This window comes from Sinocyclocheilus rhinocerous, unplaced genomic scaffold (assembly GCF_001515625.1).
Source record: "Sinocyclocheilus rhinocerous isolate Xijiao unplaced genomic scaffold, SAMN03320098_v1.1 scaffold307, whole genome shotgun sequence".
Lineage (NCBI taxonomy): Eukaryota > Metazoa > Chordata > Actinopteri > Cypriniformes > Cyprinidae > Sinocyclocheilus > Sinocyclocheilus rhinocerous.
In genome coordinates, this window is record NW_015662942.1 from 232,196 (window position 1) to 257,339 (window position 25,144).

Genomic DNA, 25,144 nt, shown 5'->3' on the forward strand with positions numbered 1-25,144 from the left:
TTTTCAGTCAAGAGCAGTGCGTGATTTTCTGTCTTTCTTTTGTTGCTTGATGAACATCAATGACTCGGACAATAGCAACTAAATTAGGCTGCTATCCCTTTAAAACCGAAAGCACAGCTGCAATGGATGCAATGTACTGATACACGTTCTCCCTACTTTACGTTCACTTAAGACGTAATCAACTTTGTTACCTTGAATACTCATCAAAACGGACAATTCGACATCATTTTGCGTGTAATTCTCCATTCATGCGACGCAAGAGAGTACTCGCGCGCTGTGCGACGCGCTTTCTGTGTGTGTATGCTTCAGTGTCTGCGCTCAGAAAACCCGACCGAATTGAGCTCTCTCTTGCGTCGTCAGATTTATTTATGTGTCTGCTCTTCTCTTACTCGCCACATATTGATATTTTTGAACGTTTTATGCAACGTGCAGCAAGTGTATTTTAACTTATGTCCCGCCGGTTCATATGTACGCATCTAACCTCTTATGCAGCAGATTTCTGAATGAATTTCTTCCCAAATCGTCCCTCCCTAACATTTTCGTCTCGTTTTTATTCGTTGACGAAAATGTCAATATATTTTCGTCATAGTTTTTGTCATTCAAAAAAGAGTTTTAGTTCGTTATCGTCTCGTTGTCGTCAGTGAAAAAAATGTCGTTGACGAACATTATGACGAAAATTATTCGTCAACGAAATTAACATTGCATCTATAACATCCCCGTCACTCAGAGAGACAGACAGACACGGATCCTTTTACACTGACAAGCAGCAGAGCCTAATCTGACTCTGAAGAAAATACATGAAATGCTATTCGCACACCATTTTATTTTCATAATAAGTCATTTTAGAGGCAGAACGAGTTATTACATTTTGATGAAATATTACAACAAATGTTTTTCTTTGGAATAACATTCAGCAAATCAAATACAATAAGACCAATAACTAGTATTAAGAAAGTTATTATCCATTGACTTGTAAAAAAATCAATGGATACGATTTTTGGCAAATAATTCTGTTTCAAAGCAATTCGGGTATGGATCATCCAGTCTGACAGATTGGTTCAAGAATTGACTCAAAGAAAAATAAACATTAATATGGCTTGCCAGCAAGTTGCTCTACACAAAAGCAATTTCTAGCTGATGAAATATTTTAGCTGTTATGACCCCCTATGACATAATATTTTACTAATATCCAAGACTTTAAAACATCATGAATTATTTACAAATACATGTGTGAAATGATTATTATTTTACAACAGATTTAAACAAATATTTACAAGATATTTAAATTTTACTACACAAAATTATTATAATTGATACAACCATTATACAATGTGGGAGTCAGTATGATTTATTTATTTATTTTATAAGAAATTAATACTTTCATTTAGTGAGGATATATAAAATTGGTTAAAAGTGGCAAATTATTTCACAAAAATAGATAAAAGCGGTACTTTTGAACTTCCCATCAAAAATTCAAATAAATAAATAAATTGTATCATGATTTCCACACTGGAAATAACTGAAATCAAATCAGCATATTAGAATAATTTCCAAAGTAATGTGACTCTCAATACTGGAGTACTGGCTGCTGAAAATTAGGATTTGAATCACACAAATAAATTCCATTTCAAAATATATTAAAATAGAAAACATTTATTTTAAATGATAATAATATTTCACACAAAAACTGACCCACATTTTTGAACGGGGGTGCAAACTTTGTACTACATTAAGCATATCTCTCTTTTTTGTTTTTCTGAAGGTAGGTTATGTAGTAACATAGGTGTTATAGTTACATCATCATTCGGCTCTCAAGTCTCTGGAAATGTGGGCCCCTGGCCAAGCACCAGCTCCCTTACAGTGGACTTCCTAACCACATCTATAAAATCTTTTTGTGAGCAATATGGCTTATGTGAGTGTGTGTATATGTGTTTGGGTCACTGCCAGGGCACACACTTCAACTATTCTTGGCCCGCGGCTCTACTGGGTTTCAATAATTCATCCATCTCCCAGTCCCTCACACAAACACAGAGACAAACCCCCAGAACAAAGCTACAGTCGGACGACCTGAGAAAAATAAGAGACGCATACAGACACTCACCATTTGATTTCTCACTGTCTGCGGGCTTCATCTGTATGGGATGGTGCATCTGAAACACAGGACACACACGGGTTACATTTACACAAACACGGCACATTTACTACAACACACTCATTAACGCTCACGCCAGCACATAATCAAGCTCGTCTCACTGCCGGCACTGATGTTCTACATTATCGCTGTAATCTTGTTAATGTGTCGTCATTTTTTCCGCTGACTCTATTCTTCATCTCGATAGATGCTAGCGGAATGAAGACGTACGCGTGATGAAGGTGATTTGTCAGCACTTTGCCGATGAAATGTTTATTGCGTTCCATCTTTCTTTCGCACACACTTGTTCTTGTCTATCTCTAGTCAACGATTTTTGGAATAATTTGCCGTACGCATTCTGCCATTTCGTCTGCACAGCTTTTCAATTGTGAGTCAATGTGCAAACCTGTCAGATGTCTTTAATTTCCCCAATATACATTATCTCTCACCACATTTATGTATTTGGTCTAAAATGTCTCACTGCAGGGTTATTTATTTTCTCCAATCCTTTTCTCAAAATATTTCCTTTTCTGAAATATATATACATCACTTGCACATTGCACACACATTATAAAATTAATAAAATATAATTAGCATTAATAAATTAATTATACCTTTTAAGAAACAGATTTATGAAAATGATATTTTGACCTAGAACTGATGCATGCACATAAATCCAACTTATAAATTAATCATTTTGACAAATATTTAACAACATAATTAGGTATTTGTTCTAAAATAACAAATACTACTACTACTATGACTAATAATAATAAATTTTGACCAATCAGATGACCAAACAAATATTTCATCATAAATAAATAAATAAATGCATAAATAAATAAATACAAATATTTTGTATCTCATATATTTAATTGGTTTTAAAATTGTTTTATATTTTAATAGAAAAAGTTGTGCAAATAAATCCAGCTTCGCCATTCATTATTTTTAGTATTAAGATTTAAAATCAGAGATGCTATTCAATTACCTTTATCTCAAATACTCAAAAGTTGCGACATAAGGATGTGTGCAACTAGTTTACTAGCACAGTTTTTAGGAAACTGAATAGTCAAATTAAACGCATCAAAACCATTGTGAAATTCACATTAAAAACTCAAAACATGAGTCTTGAAACCCCTGCATTCTGTTCGATTCTGTTGTGCTTACGGTCTTTGAAAGCAAGAACGTGCTCTGTGTAAACATCTGCTAAGCCTGCACTTCCACTTTTAGTAGCTCGTCTATTTTCTTTCTCAAAATCTCTCCTCTTGTAACACCTTCAGCTTCATGGTCAAATCTTGAATCCAGCTTTGATATACTGCCAGAGACCAGATCTGTCTAACACACACGGCTCTGTATGGCATCTGTCTCCCAATATTCATATTGTCTTCTCTGTATAGTGAGTGCTTATATGTGGCCGTCACAGAGCTCGTGGACGTGTGTGTTCTCATTCTCTCCCATTAAAGGCCATGACACTAATTACAGAGATCATGGTCTGTTAGCAGTTTCTCATGAAATACACATGCTTGCTCTCATAACACACACATACAGACACCTGAAAGAAGTCAACATCTGCGGCTGGAGACAGAATGACAGCTCCATAACTCTTGGGTTGGATCGAATTATAAAAGCAGTCAGAAACAACTGAAGATATCGGTTTACTTCATTTCAACTTTGACCTTTGACCTTCATCACACACACACACACACACACACACACGGTCTTTGATGGTTTGCCCTGCTGCCGGCATCCTCAGGCATCTGATCCTGTAGGACACACACTCTCTTTCTGACCGTGGATAGAATACTTAAAGGTTTTAAAAGACCCAAGTTTGTTGTTTGAGGTTATTTGGTCTCTTTGGACACAGACCATACACCATTTTTGTATTTACAATTAAAATATATATATTCAGATGTTTAAGAAATGTTTAGAAAATTAGCTAATTTCTCATTTCTTTGTGTGTGTGTGTGTAGTCCAGTGGTTTGAGGACACACACTGTGTGTGTTTGGGTAAAAGATCACAGAAGTCAGACAGATGGGCACACAGTGGGGATTTTATAAGCTGCCACACTCTCCTGAACACACACACACTCACACAGTGGCATAAACACTAGCAGTAAGTGATATGTAATTATTTATATATTTATATATATATATACATATATATATATTAGAGCGTGCGCACAAACACAAACGCTTTCAAACAGACGAGACCTTCTTGAAACCAATTCAGACGGGGAAATTGATAACATCTGTCAAAGTCATAAACAGATAACCCACTGACACACACACACACACACACACAGGTGGAAATCTTTTAATCAACTCAAATAGAGCAGCAAGGAGATGGATGGATGGATAGACAGACAGACAGACAGACAGACAGACAGACAGATAGATAGATAGATAGATAGATAGATAGACTCTGCACATTTCTACAGAACTAGAACGCCTGTCACTGATCAAATTCAATAAATAACCGGCTTGTTTATTAAATTTGCAAATATGCTTTCTTATTAAATATTTTGATTTCACTTCCAACTACAGTCTTATTAACCCCCTTAGCTAACATTTTCAAATCCATTCTGCAGAGTACTGCAATTGTTTTTTTCAAAATAAGCATAAAGTCTTCAGATTTCATTTGGGCCTGCTCATTTGCGACTGTAATTACTGTAAATAAATGTCTACTGCCCAAAAACTTCACAACAAGCTTATTCACAAAACTGAACTGATCTTGTAGTGTATCAGCAGGTTTCAGTGAACTGAATTAATGTAAGAGAGAGAGAGAGATGAATTCGTTCACAGCTGGAGGACACTTTAACAGACATGTCCTACATTAGCCTTCAATCGTCCTCACACACACGCCGCTTCAGAGACGGTCTGATTATGGCAGCAATTGATATGATAATCGTATGTGACATCTCTAGATCTGTGTTGGCTAAAGGGTTTGGATTTGGGAAAACAACATTTCTAACTAAACAAAAAGATGATTTGAAAACAATGACAATAAAAGCAGATACTAAAAGCAAGAAAACAGTTTATCTGTCAGGTTTTTAATAGCACTATTGCTATGTTTTCAAAAAAAATGAATCTTGCTTTAACTGTATGGACAACCTTACATTTCATTTTATTACAGTTGACAGGGACCTTTGATACTGTTTTATACAGTCACAAAAACACACATTAAGCACAAAAACATGCAGTACACAAGTACACAAACATGTTTCAGGTGGTTCAAATACGGTTGGATTTCTGATATCACTAGAATATCACACTCCTTTCAGCCAATCAGATTCGAGGACCAAAAAGAACTGTTGTATAATATATATAAATATTACATACATGTTTTACGTATATATATATATATATATATATATATACAACATTTTTTTATATTGCATCTTATGATGTACCAAATGCTTAAAATCACTTGTAGAATTATAAACCCGTTAATTTTAGTTTTCAGTATTTCATTTTTAATTTATTTGGTCGAATTCATTGGAGTCAGATTTTAAAATCCGGCATTTATTGTTTATCAGCCACAACATGAATAATCATTGGTTTAATTGGTCTCAGACAGAATTTTAATATCAGTGCATACCTATGAAATACACTAATGTTCAAAAGTTTTTGATCTGTAATTTTTTTATGTTTTTAAATGAAGACTCGTACGCTCACCAAGGCTGCATTTATTTTAAATAAAACTGTATTCAAAGTACAGTAAAACTGTAATTATCACAATTTAAAATGTATGTTTTTTTTAATGTAATATCTTCTTATGATAGCAAAGCTGAATTTTGCTGAATTTTGTAATTATTTTATGTTTTTAAATGAAGACTCGTACGCTCACCAAGGCTGCATTTATTTTAAATAAAACTGTATTCAAAATACAGTAAAACTGTAATTATCACAATTTAAAATGTATGTTTTTTTTATGTAATATCTTCTTATGATAGCAAAGCTGAATTTTCAGTAGCCATCACTCTAGTTTTCAGTGTCACACGACCTTTCAGAAATAATTTGAATATGCTGATTTGGTGCTTTTTTCCTTAATATTTTTTTTGTGGAAACCGTAATACTTTAAGATTTTTTGATGAACAAAGTTTTAAAGCACAGCATTTACCTGAAATTGACATTTTAAAAATGTCTTTACTGTACCGTTTGATCAATTTAATGCTGCATTGCTAAATAAAACTATTAATTACCTTCCCAAACAAATTAATGAAAAAAAAAACAATCTTACTGACCACAAATGTTTGAACGCTAGTGTACAGCCCAAATCCCTCCCATGACTATTTGTGTTTGGATTTCGAGAACAAGGGCTCTGATTTCATGAAAGCAAACATCACTCGCTCCGTCAGAAAGCGCAAATCATAAACTCATTAAAGTCGCTCATAAGCCTGTCTCCTCAACACAACTTCACACATTTTCCTGAATTACAACCTCTAACAAAGGAAACCAGATTAAAAACTTGAAACTGTCGTCATTTGAATAAGAAATTCTCTGCCTCGCTAGCTTTCAGAGAAAGACAGACATGAGCAGATAAACAAACACTCACCCCAGTTAAGGTCTTTATGTTGTGCAGTGCATTCTGGGCCTCCAGGGCAGCTTTCCGTGTGTAGAATGTGACAAAACAGCACCCTGGGAAAACAGACAGAGATGGAGAGAGAGAGAAAGAGAGAGGTAAGCATTTTAAGCATGCAATAAGCCAAGTGGATTTGATCTTTTTCTTTTCGTCTCACTACCTGCTGAGAGAGAAAACAATCTCACTGCTGTCATACAGATCTCTGCCAAACTACACCACAGAGAAGATAAGGGACGAGGGAGAGAGAGAGCGAGAACGAGAGGAAAGAGGCTAATATTTGATGCATGATAAACAGCAATTTGGAGTGGGATTTTGGACCAATGAGAGCTCACTGTGGGCGGGGCTACCCAGCTTGATGCCTCATGTTGTTGCTAGCATGACTTTTGTACTTTCTGAAAGAGAAAACACTGCACATTGTGGCACAATGGCAGTCAATCAGAACATATCTGGAAAAAAGAAAAGAAAAGAAAAGACCAACAACAACAGACACAAGACTTTTAGACCAATGAGATTTCAGTAAGTAAAAACAAAAATGGTTAAAATTATTTATTTATTTAAAAAAATTATAGTGCAAATAAATAAATAAATGTTTGTATGAATCTTTTTGAATAATTCAATAAAAAACCTAAGAATAATAAAAAAAAATTTTTTTTAAAAATGGTTAAAACTATTTATTTATTTCAAAAAATTATAGTGCAAATAAATAAATAAATGTTTGTATGAATCTTTTTGAATAATTCAATAAAAAAAACCTAAGAATAATACAATTAAAAAAAAAAAACATAAGAGTCATTTGCTTATGAAACTGCTGTAGCTGTGTCACGATGTCACACACACGAGGGACGAGGAGACGCTGGAGAATGCTTTTAACAGGACTTTATTGGAACCAAGGGAGACGAACACAGGAAGACCTTCACCGGAAGACGTACAACAGCGGACAGAGAAGTAGGGACTGGGAACACTTTAAATACACACAGGAGGAGGGGATCACGAGACACACCTGGGAGCAATGACACATCATGGGGAACACCTGGGACAAATGAACTAAACTAATCAGGGGAGGAACAGGAAACTAATCAAATAAGGGCAACATTTTTATTGCTGAAATTGCATACATTAATAACCGTGAAAACTAAACCCATTTAATGTATTTAATTGCCAAATTACATTCAAAATGCAAATACAAATATATCAATAAATTTTTTTTATAAATAAATAAATAAAAATACAAAAATCAATATCACATTACTTAAAAAAAGGTAAACAGTACAAACTAAAACTAAGGCATAAATCAAAATAATAGTAATACAAATAATAATAATACCTAAACAAACCATTTATGTCGTGCAACTTAACTTTCAAGTTTCAGCCTAACTAAAGCTCAAGCATGACATAAGCCTTTGCTGTCTTCTTGGAAGGCTTTGTGGCTTTTGTGAGAGGCAAAAATCAGTGGACAGGAAGGTAACTTGGAACAAGAACAAGAGTCCATACACAGTTTCTAAACACACTTTTCTGCATTATGAATTATTTGGAGAATAAACCCTCTTAAATGTCCCTATTCGTATTGGTGTGTATTGGTGTGTGTGTGTGTGTGTGTGTGAAACTTGTTTTTGATATCCTTCATATTCTGTGTGCGGGTCAGTTCACAGCAGTGATAGAAATTAATCTGTTCCAATAAGTTTAAACAGATTTTTACATTTTATGGGCATTTTTACCTTTATAAAGCCTTTTTTTTTTCTAAAAGTGTGCATCATCTTTTGAGTCAAATTCTTACATTTTATCAGTCAATTAGAATAAAAGACATGTGGACTGTTACCAAACAAATGATATCAGTATCACAATTCATCTTTGCAATGCAGAGGAAACACAAACGCCCCCATGTTGCACAGAGATGCAAAAACAGCGCTGTGGCTGTGTTCGGAATTTTTTTGTTGGCAAAATAAAGCAAAAACAGGCAATATAGTGTCTAAAACGTAAGATTCGAGGAATCGTTTCAGCCCTATGATCACGTAATGTATTTCTGTGCAGCCGAGGAGGACAACCTAACAACCTTGTTATCATTTTTTATTATTTTGCATTACACTGTTTAGTGTTTTTTACTAAACAGTGTTTTACTGTTAACTAAAAGTAATACTAAAACTGTTAAAATGTCATTAATTGAAATAATGCTGAAATGAAATCAAATATAAATATTAGATGAAACTCTTAAACTTTAGAATTGTTGACTTGGAAGTTAATTGAAATTAAGTATTAAAAATTGCTAACACTCAAATAAAAATAAGGCCGAATAGAAATAAAAAAGAACTCATTAAAATTACAAAAGCACATAAATTACTAAAAACTAATTAAAATTAAAACTAAAAATATACAAATAAAAGCATATTTAGAGTATTAAAAAATACTTTAATAGCATATAAATATTACTAAAAATAACACTGATTTTCAGACTGAAAACTCACGTCAGACTCAAATTAAATATGTATCACTTAATGGACATGTTCCATTAAGCCACAAAATTTCACAATACTTTTTAAGGCCACCAAAACCGATCGACCAAAAGGCTCTGTCCTTCATCAGAAGATTGAAAATGAGTATATGTACAGTATACTGTATATCTGCATGCATCACTGTCCTTGACTGGGCATTGGAGCACAGAAGTACACACACATACACACACACACAAACAGGCAGAAATCACCAGAGACGACTGACAGAAAGAATCAGCTGGGGACCTTTGTATGTATGTGTGTGTGCGGCTAAAGCAAGCTGAGAGTGCTGGCATGTTTTATTTAGAGAGAAAAGAGAAGAGGAACAAGAAAAAAAAATGAGTGAACTGAATCCCCTTTTACTGCCAAGGAGAATTTTGGCAGGATAAACTAAGGACTCACTCGTCCCTGGCAACGGTGCAGTCCAGTCCATGGCCAAAACAACCCTGTTCCCAGTGTTACACACACACACACACACACCAGACACCAGTAAGTGATCATACACATTTAAACTCCCAACATGCCTGAAACATTCCCATCAGTCAACATTGACATTGGTCCTGGCTGGGGGGCTTAATGGTCCGGGGCCATTAACACAAAGGTTGCAAGTTCAATCCCAATTAAGTGTGACCTAGGAACTGAAGTGTTAATGAGATCCCGGTCCTGATCAATCACCATTGTGCCTGAAGAAAAAGTACTGACCCCAGGGGTCTCAAAGGACTATATCCAGAATTAGTGTACCATATCTGCTAAATAGACATGTAGTCTAATGCTCAGATTGTTCACACAAAAATACCAAGAGCTTTCTCAAAATTGTAAGCTTAAATCTGACTGGTTGGTTTTGAAAATGAAAACAGTGGCTGGTTGCTTCCTGTCTCAGTGGGCGGTCCCTGGCCAAAATGAGCTTCAGTGTGGACCAGACTTTATGGCATAAATTTACGGTTATACAGCAATAAACAAAAATGTGTTTTCAAAAGCATGGTACTGATTGTATGAGACAATTGTGAAACATTTGATATAGGGGGAGTGTTCACATGCATTCTGTGTACAGAGATTTGAGTTAATACCACATGAGCCTAAACACTCCACAGCTACTCTAACAGTAATACTACATGAGCTCATAATACTCCAGTAGTATTAAGTAACACTCCACTACATCAAGACTTGGAAGGCATCATACACTTGCGTAAGACCAGTGAAGGTAAAGATAAATAATAAGATTGAGAAATCTGATAGTTCTGACGGAAGAGCCATGCTCAAATCTGTTGTAAAAAGCTATATACACGCACCACTGAACTCACAGTACTGAAACAATTTAGTATGTTGCTTTGTTATTATTATTATTATTATTATAAAGGAAACTGTACTGTTTGTACATATTAAATGCAATGTATAAAACAGTATTCAAATAAAATAATAATAATAATATATTTGTAAAATAAAAATCGTAATAATAATATATAACACACACACACATACAGATATAAACATCAGCAGAAAATAACACATTATTACTTATTATTATTATTATTATTAGAATAATGCTTTATCTAACTTGTAATTCATTCAAACAGTAATTTAATTAATATGACGATGATGATGACGATGATATTATTATTATTATTATTTTTTTAATAATGTTTCATCTATAACTTTTAATACATTCAAACAGTGTAGTTTCATTCTGCTGTTTAAATAACTGAAAACATACAATTAATAATGATGTTATACTGTACTATTGAAAGTTTAACAGTAAGTAATAAATGAAATGCAAATAATAATAATAATAATATTAATGATAATAATAATGATAATAAATGATGATAATAATAATCTATGTTTTTTTTTTCTTTGTTTATCTCCAAATCATTTCAATATACATACTTTCACACACAAAAAAAGCATTTGTGTTGTGGTGCTTTCACATTTTAGGCAGGGGGTCACTAAAAAGTGAATTATTTTATTTGTTGGCCCATATTGGCATAAAAAAAGTTTATTTGGCATTAACAAATTTGAAAACATCTGTGCTAAAGGATTTATTTATTTACTTATTTACTTACTTATTTTTGCTAATTGAAGAGTGGTGTCATTTATCATATTACTGTTGCTGATTTTCCCATGCTTAATGTGAAGGGGCACTTCACATTCTATCAAAACACACAGATGACAACTTGTGACTTACTGATTTTGCATATCATTCTCCTTTTCCAGTTCCTTCTAGAACATAGAGATGTCCAAAACCCTTAAAATGCTGCCTTCAAAACAACGCTAATACGCTAATATGAACCAGTCAGCCAATAAGATCATGTTCATTCCTGTGTTGTCAGCAAAAGTGAAGGAAACGCAGGCTTTCTCGACTCTGCCAGCAACTCATTCCTTGGCTGTTGACAGTGGTTCGTGTTTAATCGTGTTGCGACACTGGAAACTTTTGACAATCCCAGGCAGGGAGGTCAGAAGAGCCATCCTCAAAGTGTTTTCCACATCCGTATGTGGCAGGACTGCTGACGTACGGTCTGAAAGCCCATGCCTCACCTGAGACGGATAAGACAGGATAAAACCACGAGGCATACAACCGCCTCAAGAGCTCCGTGACCGTTCGCACTCGTGCTCAGACTCAGACTCAGAGAGTGCATGCTTACAAACCCAGGGCTCATGTTAGGGTATATGCACATCTAACAGTAACAGAAAGATGTTTTTCTATTTGATAATATATTAAAAAGTGTACCTGTGCGACATTTCTTTAAAATTAATTCCACTTCTGTTCCATGATGTTGCTGTATTATTATTACTAATACAATTATTACTATTGTTCTTTACGAATAACAAAAATAGATTTTTGTCCCAGTCACATTTTCTTGGTTAAATAAACATCCCTTACAACATCAGAAGCAGTCATCATTCACTCCCGACATCTGAGCCGCTGAAGACGCAATGGATTATGTTTGTTTCTGAAGGGAAGGCGCCCCTCCGATCTACCTAAATGCATTTATGTTCGCGAGAATCATTCGTGATCCAGCTTCACCTCTAGAAGAAATGAGTATAAGGTTTTTTTATGAATCATTGCAAATCGCCTTTCCTAATAATGTGCTAGTTAGCAAGTTCCGCAGCTAAATGCGGCTAAAGTTAACAATCTCAGAGAACTGTTTGTCACCCCACAGAAGTAGAGGGGCGGGGTGAGCAGAGCTCATTAGCATTTAAAGGGACATGCACCGAAACGGGTTGTTGTGAACAGAGCTGTTTTTGACAAGGTAAAGAGGGTTTTGTTTTACACTACCATTGAGAAATTTTAACCAACAAATATTATAGACATTTCACGAAGACCCTAAAGAATCATATCAACTTGTGGAAAATGGGCATCTAATGTCCCCTTTAACATTGTTCAATAATATGTAACAGTAATCTATTTATTAAAGCCAGGTATGAATCTCATCAAGTTAGTGTTTTTAAGCATTTTACATTTATTCCAAAATAATATCTCAAGGCATTTGTGAACTTATGTTTAGCTGTTCTTTTTAATAGTTAATTTTTAACTATTTTTGATTTTTTGGATCATCAGTCATCAAAGCTGGGTAAATATTTGTCACAGACACAGATTTACTTTAAATTTCATCAAACTGACTACTCACAAAAAACTCCCACAGATCATGTTTTCAGGCCATTTCAAGTCTTATTTTGACGTAACAAAGTGCTTATATCTAAGTGTGTGAGTTGTTTACTTACTTTTTTAAAATAGTCTTCCCATTAACGCCATTATATTGTTCATTCAGTCTGATTTGCGAAACATGCACAAACACAAGAGGCGGGATTTGTCGCATGAACCAATCAAAGCCGAACATAACCAGTCATATCCAAACATATCGCAATGAAGGCATTGCCTCATCTCACGTGACTTCCCTCCATTCATTCTCAATTACTCCCCACCAAACTCACTGCACGCTTTCCTCTGTTAAAACTCAATGGGCTCAGGGGAGGCGAGAGAGATGCCAACTCCTGCTGTAACTTTACCTACTGGTGTTGCTGTTGGACAATGTTTCAATGATTTATATACTTTCTAATGTTATTTTGTAACATTTGCATCCAATATTTTGAGGAGGCACTGCCTCCCTTGCCTCCTCGGATGAAACGCCCCTGCTCCAATACTACTTTTTGCCTTTTCAGTTTAAAGTCAACAGTTCCCAGCTATTTTTTTTTCTGAAAAGCAAGTAGTTTTTTACAACTGACTGTCAATTCAGTCCCAAAACTGCCGCTTTTCATGATCCAGTCAATTCCTGAAGGACAAAACGAACCGCCCTAAGCATTCTCCATCTCGTTTCCCTCGGAAATGTGTCGCATTATGGAAGTATAACAGGTTGCGGATCCCATTTTCGTGTTGACTGTAAATGAAAACGTCTTGAATGCCAATTATTCCCAGATTCAGTTTTTGATCTGTTATACGAGACAGTCTGTCCAAAGCCCTAAAGTTATGGACTTAATCCCATGAACACACACATATCTGTTAGAATACATTTCAATACATTAGCACATTTGGCCTTAGAGGACACACACACACACTTGTATCATTCTGCGGCTGTGCTACGTGCCCAGGGACTGAAAAAGACGCACACACAAACACATCCATTCATCTTGTGAGCGTGTAGGCGTGCGTATGTGTGTGTGTGACGGACTTCAAAGGCAGACACACACACATATCTGTTAGAATACATTTCAATACATTAGCATAGCACGTCTGCATTTGGCCTTAGAGGACACACACACACACTTGTATCATTCTGCGGCTGTGCTACGTGCCCAGGGACTGAAAAGGACGCACACACAAACACATCCATTCATCTTGTGAGCGTGTAGGCGTGCGTATGTGTGTGTGTGACGGACTTCAAAGGCAGACAGGAATACATCTTTACTAAAGAACCCCAGCTGCTCAGGGCCATTTAGCCCTGGACCGCTCTCGCATCACTCAATCAACAAGGGACAGTCTGTTTCTATGTGTGTGCGTGTGTGCGGACCATTCTAAATGGCAGCCCGGCTCTTATAAACAATTCCTGCTCTTCACCTCTGGGTGCATTTATATTCTACGCCTTCATTCTGGCCTCGCACACACATGCATGGGGCAGGCAATCTGTGAGGCCGTCTGTTCGGAAGCACCTCCCCGCTGATGCTCAGGCTATGGCGGCCAGGCAGGGACACACGCGGGGCACAGGACGCGACGTCCCGCGCTGAATCGGCACAGCGGGCTCGTGATCGTAGATTAAACCGCTGAGACCGCAACTCGGCGCAGTTACGCTCCCTTGCTGGGATGTGTGCGAGTGTGACTACTTTTCGGCTGGGTGACGCTGCCCAATCTGTAATAGACTGGTACATTTCCACACTGAAAAAAAGGTTGAATCTGGGTTGACAGAATATCACACTGGCCCCTTAAACCTACAAGTCTTAAACCAGGAAGCACTAACGTCAGTGACCAAGGGTGCAGAATATTGTCCTCACTGCGTGAAGCTAATAAAACAACAACTCAAGATGCAAATCTAGATTGCTTCCATTATAATCCAGTTGTCTGCACTGCTGTGGTGCAGCATGATGTGATGGACAGTGCGGCACGCAAAAGCAAATCTACTCCATCCACTTACAAAATACACGTAAAGCACAGATTTAATATATTTTAAATATTTATATATATTTAATATGTTTGAATACATATTTAGTTTAATTATTATTATAAAGATATTATATATGATGTGTGAACTGATGTGTAACAAACTGACGAATGAATAAAAAAGTATTCTTAGATTTTTGTGTTTATATATGTTTTAAAATATTTAATACATTCTAACTATTTACAAATATTTAGAATATTTGAAATTTCTAATATTTTATTTATGTTAATATTATACAGTCAAACCAAAAATTATTCAGACACCAGATATAATTTTTGATTTTTTTTTTTTACTAGTGGGTGCAGAACACTATAGTTCATAAATGTAAGTGAGGATAGCAAAATAAAGTGAACTGAGATATTATACCCAAAAATTATTCATACAGTGGACTACCAGTAAAATTTGGGATCAAAAAATATTAACATACTTTGACCTGACCATGTTTTGTTTAAGTGTTTTTTTCTTTAACTGCTAATGCGAACGTTTTATACCACAGACTGAACAAAATTAAGCATTGTTTGCTTGGTAATTGGTTGACCTAAATTGGTATTATCTAATTGTGTACTTAAATTTAAGGCGAGACACTGCAGGTGAATAGGGTAAAAAAAAAAAATAAATAGTTATCGCCTTACTTACCCAGCTGATTAATTACATTGATAATTGCAAAATTTTTTGTATTACAAGTTTTCTAAAACGTTAGGTTTAGATATGCAAATGAGTCATTATTTAATGAAATATGCGATAATTTGCATACATTTCTAGTACAAAAATCTAAACACTGGATGATGTCAGTTTCAAAATTCTTGTTTCATTTTTTTGACATATTAGAATCAAAAGTTTTTACAGAGGGAATTTTGGGTATCTCATTTTTGTCACTCCATAATTCAGAAAATGCTTAGAACGGAAATATAGAACACTATATTTTCACAATTTTTAGGGGATTAAAATGTTGTATATAATCAAGCAAATTATATATGAACAAATCCCTCTGTAAAAACCTTCAGGATATAGACAGGAATAAAAATGTAAAGTCTGGTGTGTGTAAGTGCTACTCAGGTGGAGATTTATGGCTAAAAGTGCTATAAAAGAAACACTTAACAGTGTCTTTTGGCTGTTTTCTTTCCACTAGTTTGAAAAAAGACTTTATGAAAAACCAAAAAGCCCAAAATCTCAAACTTCACAGGTGCATGAAAAAACAGTGTTTTAGCATGCAGTGTCTCCCCTTAACAGCTGAATAATTTTTGGTTGATTGTAATTAGGGATGCACGATATTATCAGACCGATATCGGAATCAGCCGATAATGGCTTTGAATGTACATATCGGCTTTAGCCCGATATGAAAAGTTATGCCGATATGTCTTGCCGATTCGAGGAAAAGGTTAAGTCACATGTGCTCAGGGTGTGCTAGCGATTAGATCACATCAGCAGTGTGACTAATTTTTGAAGCAAAGTTTTCCCTGAATGATGATTAGATTAGATTAGGTTTTGGATCGCTGCATTTAAACTGAGAATGCATGTACAGAATGACGCATTCGGTGTATGATAGAGTAAACAGTAATAGCACGTGCAGCGGCAGCTGCCCCCGGGTCCTAACACCCGTTCGTTAAGGAGTTTTAATCTGTAGGGGGCGCTGTTGGCCTACTTCTAATAAAATTAAAAGCAGTACTGTCATTATAAAAGAACTTCATTATTGTTTATTTAATTCCAACAAATAAGTTCTTGTCAAAAACTAACCAAACTTAAAAATAATTTGCTTATAATTTTCTTCACAGGAGACACTTGGTGTTGTTTCCAAACAAAAGAAAATATATCGGTATCGGCCTCGGCTATCGGCCAAATAGAGTTAAAAAATATCGGCATATCGGCAAAATCCAATATCGTGCATCCCTAATTGTAATCTGTTACATACCTTTCTATCAAAGTTATCTGACATTATCAAGATGAATTTGTTCTGACACAGTTTAACTCTGAGTTTTTGTAACATTTTATTACCATTTTCTAAACTATAGTGAATAAACTGTGATATAATGTGAGAAATGTTGAAGGTGTCTGAATACATTTTGGTTTGACTGTAAATGACGTGTGAACTGATGTATGCACTTTTTCTTACATTTTGTAATTAATTAAATAATAAAACAGACATAGAAGTGAGTTCCCAAAAATATAGTTAACTCTTAAATAAAAACGAAAAAAAAAAAAAAACTGTACCGTGCTTGCTTGTAGGTGGGATGCAACACTTGATGGACAGTGCGAAATGCAAAAGCAATTATTATTTAAGTATTATTTATTAACTTTATATTATTATTACAAATATTGTGTGAACTGATGCATGCAATGAATTTATTTGTTAAATATTTACATTATTATTGCATATAATGTGTGAATTGATGCATGCAATGAATTTATTTGTTAAACATTTATAATAATATTGCATATAATGTACAAATTGATGCATGCAATGTATTTTATTTTTAATTAGTTAATAAATAAATAAATAAAATGTGTTACTTCAGTTGTTGAAGTTAGTTCCCAAAAATAAGTGTAAAACTTTTGAAAACTAAATAAAGACTGCAATGTGTCATGTTAGCTTGTGGGCAGGTTATGTATTAAACTAGTCGGTTGCGTCAGTGGAAAGTCACAGAAACTAGAATAAGTGTGTGCAAACTTGAGTACGATCTCAGGTTATCTAATACTGTGTGTTTTATTTGCTTTAGGACACTTCATATTGAGTCCTGTTAACTGGCACACTTTTCTTAATATAACCTGCCCATTAATTGGTAATTTCAAAAGGTGGAAAACTGTCCTTATGGGGAAAAAAAAGGAAAACCAAATCCTTTTTTAGAGAAAATCAGTTCTAATTGGCGGACGCCAAAGGGAAAGACAGTGCCAGAGAGACAAGCTGGAAGTTAACGCTCACCTTGCGACTTAGTTGGTGGAGAAATCTTTCAATACTGTCTAATTTAACAGCCGGAGTCGCGCGCAGACGACCTTTTCCTAAATGAAAATGGGTTAGAGTGAAGCTGAAGGCTAGCGGCGGCCATTACGGCCCCACGGCTGTGTCAGAGGCCTTGATGAAGCTGGACCCGAGAGAGGCACTCTAACTGCAGCTAACTGAAGTACAGGAGCACTCATTACCCCGTCTGAAAGCCAATCACACACCTCAGCTCTGCCGGAGATACCCGTCGCAATGCCTGTGTGTGCGCGAGAGAGAGTACAGGACTTGAGTAATGCTCTCCCACGCGGCCCTGATTCATCCTCCATAAGAGTGAGAGGATGGGCGGCACTGTGAACGTGTACATGCTATCTTCCTGTCTGAGTGTTAACAACTCTGCAGAACCGAGGTTAACGCCTACGCTTTAGCACTATTCTGAAACCTAGAGAGCTACCTCGCTGTCTACCGCCTACAAAGGCGGCATCGGAACCAAAACTAAACCTCATAAATGACTGATTTGGAACATTACTGCATTCAAGTTGTGTTGAAAGGGTCATATCTACGAGATGAGCGAACATGAATGCCACCACAATGTCGTAATTATGAGTCTAAAAACTCTTAAGTTCAGATTTTCTGAGTTGCAGGTGTGTAAATTAGAGAATCAAGGTGGAAGTAGGGCTGGGCGATTTTCCCGATTTAATCGATTAATTTGAATTTCTTGTTTTGCCACGATTTTATTTATTAGAAATCGAGGAATCGCGATTTTGAATAGAAATATTACCAAATGTTAGAATTAGACACTTTAACAATATGCCGGTGATAACAGTAAAGAGAAACGAATGATCCAACCGCATGTCGGCACACGTGATTAACCGCTCACGTGTGATGCGCTCTGTGAAGGACCATTAATATAGCGCTAAGCGCCATTCACACAGAATGCGCTTTTGTGTTGACAAAGATGCGACACGGGCAGTGGAATAGGTAAACCATGCAAGAAGATGGGAGTAAACTTCTTTTAACTTGAGTGCAGTGTTTTTAGAATGGCGTTTCATGCATGAGACGCTGCAAGAGACGCGAGCGCAACAGTCAAACACATCCATGTTTACACAGAAAAAACAATGGAAAAGCAGCGCAATCAAATACAAAACCTGTAAAGAACTACTACTGTATGTGTGATATTTCATGTTTGCATCATGGTGACAGGGTGAAAGCTGCTGTTGTTTTTACAGAACATTTATAGTTAATAATAGTCTACTGGTGTTATACCTTCAGTCATTTTGAATTTGAATTACCGTGACTTTTGAAATTTTTTAAAAGCATTTTCCTCGTATTAGTTCTGAACACATAATAAGACAAGTTTGTACAATATGTACTTGTAGTTTATGTATCTTTTCTGCAAAGATATTTAACAAGTGATTTGTTTTAACATTTACATCAAAGTGATTTGTTTTAACATTTACATCATGTTGACAACTTCATGTGTGCTGCACTTATAGGCAAGGCAAGTTTATTTATATAGCACATTTCATACAAAAAAAAAATTTAATCGCAGAGGCTGTGATTACACTCGGTCACGTGACACGTGAGAGTAAAGAGGTGTGTTCAACTTGAAGATCGATCGGTGTATGACATCAAAGTACGGCGAGAGAAAGCATAAGGAGACGATCATGTTGACAACTTCATGTGTGCTGCACTTAGAATAGAATTTTCTTTAACTAGAGAGTTAATAAAGAAAAAGTAACTTGAATCATGTTGTAGTTACATTTTCAAGTTGACTAGTTAGAAATCGTAAAAAAAATAGAGAATCGGTTAAATATTCTAGAAAAATCGAGATTTAAATTTTTTGCAAAATCGCCCAGCCCTAGGTGGAAGCTACATTTCAATTGTTATTGTTGACAAGTATTAGTTTGCATGTATTTAATGAACTGTTTGATGAATAAAGCTAAAGCTAAAGCAAACGAGGCATCAGGATAGTGCGACCAATCTATAATACCCATCATGCTCTATAGCAGCACATTTGCAATGCAATACAGTATTAATTAGGGCTGAACGATTAATTGCATTTGCAATAATATCGCGATATGAAAAAACAAAAAAAAAATTTAATCGCAGAGGCTGTGATTACACTCGGTCACGTGACACGTGAGAGTAAAGAGGTGTGTTCAACTTGAAGATCGATCGGTGTATGACATCAAAGTACGGCGAGAGAAAGCATAAGGAGACGTCCGCGCTCTCTTATAGCTCTCGCAGAACTTTGATGACACACACCGCTGCTTCAAGTCGAGCGTGAGCCATCAGCAGAAAAAGAAAAGAAATAAAACCGTAAACAGCCAAAGGACGTAACTTAGAATGGGAGATGGATCGGTTTGTGAAAGGGAAGAGAAAAGCCATAGATGAAGTCGCACAAAACCAGGCAGGGGCTGGTAATTTCTCTATGCTATTTTTCAATGTTTCAAGTGATGCAGGTGTTTTTTTCCCTGTAGGTTTTTTAAATTAAAAAAACATTAATTTTTCATAATGTTTAGTGAAATTATTTGGTAGTCTGAGGGGGGCGCAACCAAAAAAGTTTGAGAACCACTGGTCTAAAGTTAACAGACAGTGTTTAGTGCAGTGCACATGTTTACATATGTTTATTACAGTGACTTTGAATTACCTAAAGTAGTGTGGTAATGCAACAGATTTGTTTTTATATTTCTGCAATCTACTTTAGTTTGTGATTTGTTACTGACTTTCATATTAATGTTTACACCAGTCTTATTTGTCAGTGCTTTATGTTGTCATAATTATTACATGCTTACAAGGTTGGAAGTTCAACAAATCAGTCAATGTACTGTGATTGTAGTTGTTAAATAAAAATGTCATTCATATCAATTCATGCATCACCTAATTTCATCGTAACATATAGGCCTGGCCTACCGAAAAGAACATTTATGTTTAATCTATCTAATATTGTGTTGGTCATACTATACAATGATTTATAGCTTGTCTTTGTTGAATAATACAGAAAATAAAGAGCTTTAAAAAATAATTGCATATTAAATCGCAATCGCAATATTTGTAAAAAAAAATCGCCATTAAATTATTTTCCAAAATCGTTCAGCCCTAGTATTAATTACACACAATACGTAAAGGCAATTAACACAGCAGGTTTTTGAATTCTACTGGCTTCCATTGTTTTTCTGTTAACATGCTAATATCGTTATGCTTTCCTTTTGCAGCTTATCGCGCAAACGATTCTCAAGATCTAGCTTTTTTCATTTCACTGCCTTACGTTTCATGCATTTAAACTCAACAATGCACTTTATGAACATTCTGTGTGAATCTTTTGCGTTTAATTGTGTTGTATTGCAGTTTGTTCATAAATGAAAAAAAAGAGAGAAATAAATATGAAACTGACCAACACAATCATTTCTGACCAAAACCACATGAAGATAATAATTCAAGTTTATAAGTAGAAACTTTACAGAAGGACATAAACGCAGCAACGAAGTGCGTGAACAGCTTGGGAGACTCCAATTTTGTTTGATGCTAGCATGTTGCTAAGCTAATATTGCGATACTATAAAGATATAAACATCGCGAATACTGGGCCAAACTGTCGGTTTTTATTTCAATAAAAAATTCGGAAGAAATCTGGAATATTTATAAACACATTTTTGCAATTCTGTCTGCCATCTTTAGCGATAGTTTTAACGGAGCCTGTTGCAATGCATTCTAGCAATCTGCATTCTAACAGATTTTTGGACATAGCTTTTGAGATTATTGTGATAAAATTGCTTACTAAGCTTGTCTGTGCAACATTACAGACAATTTATCAACTCAAGCCATTACCATGTAAAGCTGAATTAGCCTATTAAAGTTGTTCCATGAACAACACATAAAACTTTTGATATTAAACACTTCTATAACAGGTTAAATACATTAATGAAAATACATTTTTGCATGAAATAATTAATATACTGTAAGTGCTTTAACACAAATAAAAGCTTCACACTTCTGAAGAAATCTGGAATATTTATAAGCATATTTTCGCAATTCTTTAGCGATAGTTTTAACTGAGTCTGTTGCAATGCATTCTAGCTAGGGCTGCACGATTATGACAAAAATCATAATTGTCGATTATTCCCTTGAAATTGTAATTGCGATTATTAATTACGATTATCACAATTTACATTGAATGATGTTTTTACCATTGTTTGATGCAACTGCATGCCGTATTTTTATATGAAAATAAACAAGCTGAAAACACTCTAACTGAAAAAACGTTAGTGCTTTTCTATAGTATTAAGCCTCAAATGCCAACTATACATCGGATTGGTTTCTTCTTTAAATCATAAAAAAGCAAAAATATGAATGGTATTATAATGTTACACTAAAACTAAAACTAAAACAATGGAAAACCCCTTAAGATAACATGTAGAAAGAAATAAACTTAAATCTTACTTACTGAAAATCTTAAGCGTGCAGAATAACATAAGTGGAACATGTAGAAAGAAAAAAAAAGCATCTTAAGCACGCAGAATAACATAAGTGGACTTTGAACATTTAATTGCCGCTTTGAACGATTACGTAATTGTGGCATCCATAATTGTAATCGCGATTAGAAATTCGATTAAATGTGCAGCCCTAATTCTAGCAATGCCTAAACAGGTTTTTAAACATAGCCTTTGAAAAATGGAGAAAAAGAAAGATATGGATGGAGGATGCAAGTCAGAAACAGGCAGACAGGAAATGAAGACGCAAAACAGGAAGTCCGAGACTCAAGCTAACACATCACACATGTGAGCAGGTTTACATGACACAACACGACACCCTGCTGCTGCGATGGCGTTTGTGATGTATTAAGACAGGAAACGCACGCTACCTTTGCTCTGTGGTGGGTTCTGACTACGATCTCGCAGTATGTTGATCTGGTAGACGGCACCGTACGGCTCAAAAAGCTCCTTTAACTCTTTCTCGGACCAGGAGCGAGGGATCTGACCCACAAACATCTTAATGGCGTCCGGATCAGGCTGGTCCGAGTGCTCCAGGGCGCCGTTCATCTTCCCAGCTGTACCGTTACTGCAGATAAACAGAAAGCAAGCGTTAGGAAGTGTCAACAGCGTATGTCGTTGTCTGAAAACACTGAAAGAGGGAAAGTGAGAGGGGTTGGTCTCTGAGCTCACAGCGAGAGCAAATTTGGGCCGGACAGATCGACAACTGCTCCTCATTAAAGCAGGAAGACATGGAGACACAAACCCTGATTAAAATCACAACAGTGTTATTACACTCAGCGTGTGTGCTGTGTCATGTGTGTGTGTGTTGATAGTCCTGAGCAGGTACAATTCAGACTCTGTTCCGGGTTCAATAAGCTCTATTACCATATAAAATAACTTTCATTTACTCCTCAGTTTGTACAAACAAAGAAAATGCGTGTTTACAGCAAATTTAAAATGGGATTCTATGAGGCAAATGTCGCAAATGATAAAAATACACATAATTATTATGATTAAAATGTGACACTGGACCACAAAACCAGTCATAAGGCTCACTTTTTTTAAATTGATTAAATGTATACATCTGAAAGCTGAATACATAAGCTTTTCATTGATGTATGGTTAGTTAGCATAGGACAATATTTGGCTGAGATACAACTATTTGAAAATCTGGAATCTGAGGGTGCAAAAAAATCTAAATATGTGACCCTGGACCACAAAACAAGACTTAAGTCGCTGGGGTATATTTGTAGCAATACCCCAAAAAACACTGTATGGGTCAAAATTATCGATTTTTCTTTTATACCAAAAATCATTAGGATATTAAGTAAAGATCATGTTCCATGAAGATATTTTGTAAATTTCTTACCGTAAATATATCAAAACTTAATTTTTGATTAGTAATATGCATTGCTAAGAACTTCATTTGGACATCTTTAAAGGTGATTTTCTCAGTATTTTGTTTTTTTTGCACCCTCAGATTCCAGATTTCAAATAGTTGTATCTCGGCCTAATATCGTCCTATCCTAACAAACCATACATCAATTGAAAGCTTATTTATTACTTTTTCAGATTTATTTATTTATCACCTTTCAGATGATGTATAAATCTCTATTTTAAAAAATTGACCCTTATGATTGGTTTTGTGGTCCAGGGTCACATATTGAGAAAATCGCCATTAAAGTTGTTCAAATGAAGTTCTTAGCAATGCATATTACTAATCAGAAATTATGTTTTGATATATTTACGTTAGGAAATTTAAAAAATATCTTCATGGAACATGATCTTTAATGATTTTTGGCTATTGCTACAAATACACCCGTGCTGCTTATGACTGGTTTTGTGGTCCAGGGTCACAAATATCATTATAAGACTTACATACAGTATTATTTGTGTTACCGTGAGATTATTGTGATGAAATTACTTGTCAACTAATGCCATGACCATGTAAAGCTGAATTCGCTCTGTTATAGTAGTGTTTAACATCAGAAGGTTTATTTGGTATTCTTTGGAACAACTTTATTTATGGACTTGAAATACATTAATGAAAATACATTTTTGCATGAAAGAATCAGTATAAGTGCTTTAACATTTCTGCTTTAAAACCACCCAGTACATTTGCCCCATAGACTTCCATTGTAAGCAGTTTACTCTAAACACAATTTCACAAATGCTAGCTTCAACATGAATTGAACGCAGAATTTTGAGTGACTCACACAAGAATGAAACAAATCGTAATATTATAAAAACGGCTGAGCTGAGTCAGGGTGCGAGACGGATCCGTGTGACCCCTAGACGCCCATGTTACTGGTTCAACGAGTTCATGAGGAATTTCAGGCGCTTGTTTCAGTTCCAGATGAAAGCACTCAGAGAGAGAGAGAGAGAGAGAGAGAGAGAGAGTTATCGACCCCCACACTCACATTTCCTTTTTTACCAGCTTACAAATAACATGTGAACAAGCCTAAACAAACTCAAAAATCATTGTCTACTCAATTTAATTTTAGTTTGGTTTTGCTGATCGAAGGCCAACCTGCCTGCTGCCCTTCGACGGATGTGAAAATAAATAAAAAAATGAAATGAATAAATACTTCTATCCTCAGCGAAGAAGCATAATGATTTCCTCATGAGATTAATTATCGCACTAAGCATTCTGTGAGTAAGCCTTCTCCGCCTGTTTCAAGATAACCGTTCAAATTTCTTCCCTTCGAAACGTGCATCACGCCAAGGACATTTTGACATGAATTAAGCACTATTCTCTGCACAAAGGAGAAATGATTTCTTTTTCTTTTCTTAGTATACTGTACTGGTCTGTCAGATTTGAGGAACTAAAATATATCACTGGCACCCCTTTAAAGGGAATATATATATATATATATATATATATACACACGT

The 25,144-nt window shown here is 35.5% G+C and overlaps 1 protein-coding gene across 1 annotated transcript in view; it reads right to left on the bottom strand.

Annotated features, from left to right (window-relative positions):
- celf2 (cugbp, Elav-like family member 2) overlaps window positions 1–25,144 on the bottom strand; it is a 168,557-nt gene that overhangs the window by 40,210 nt on the left and 103,203 nt on the right. The window contains exons 3-5 of the mRNA XM_016538684.1: window positions 22,642–22,838; window positions 6,686–6,768; window positions 2,102–2,150 (exon numbers count right to left, since the gene is read on the bottom strand). Coding sequence (XP_016394170.1) covers window positions 2,102–2,150; window positions 6,686–6,768; window positions 22,642–22,838 — 329 coding nt within the window. The remainder of the gene's footprint in view (window positions 1–2,101; window positions 2,151–6,685; window positions 6,769–22,641; window positions 22,839–25,144) is intronic.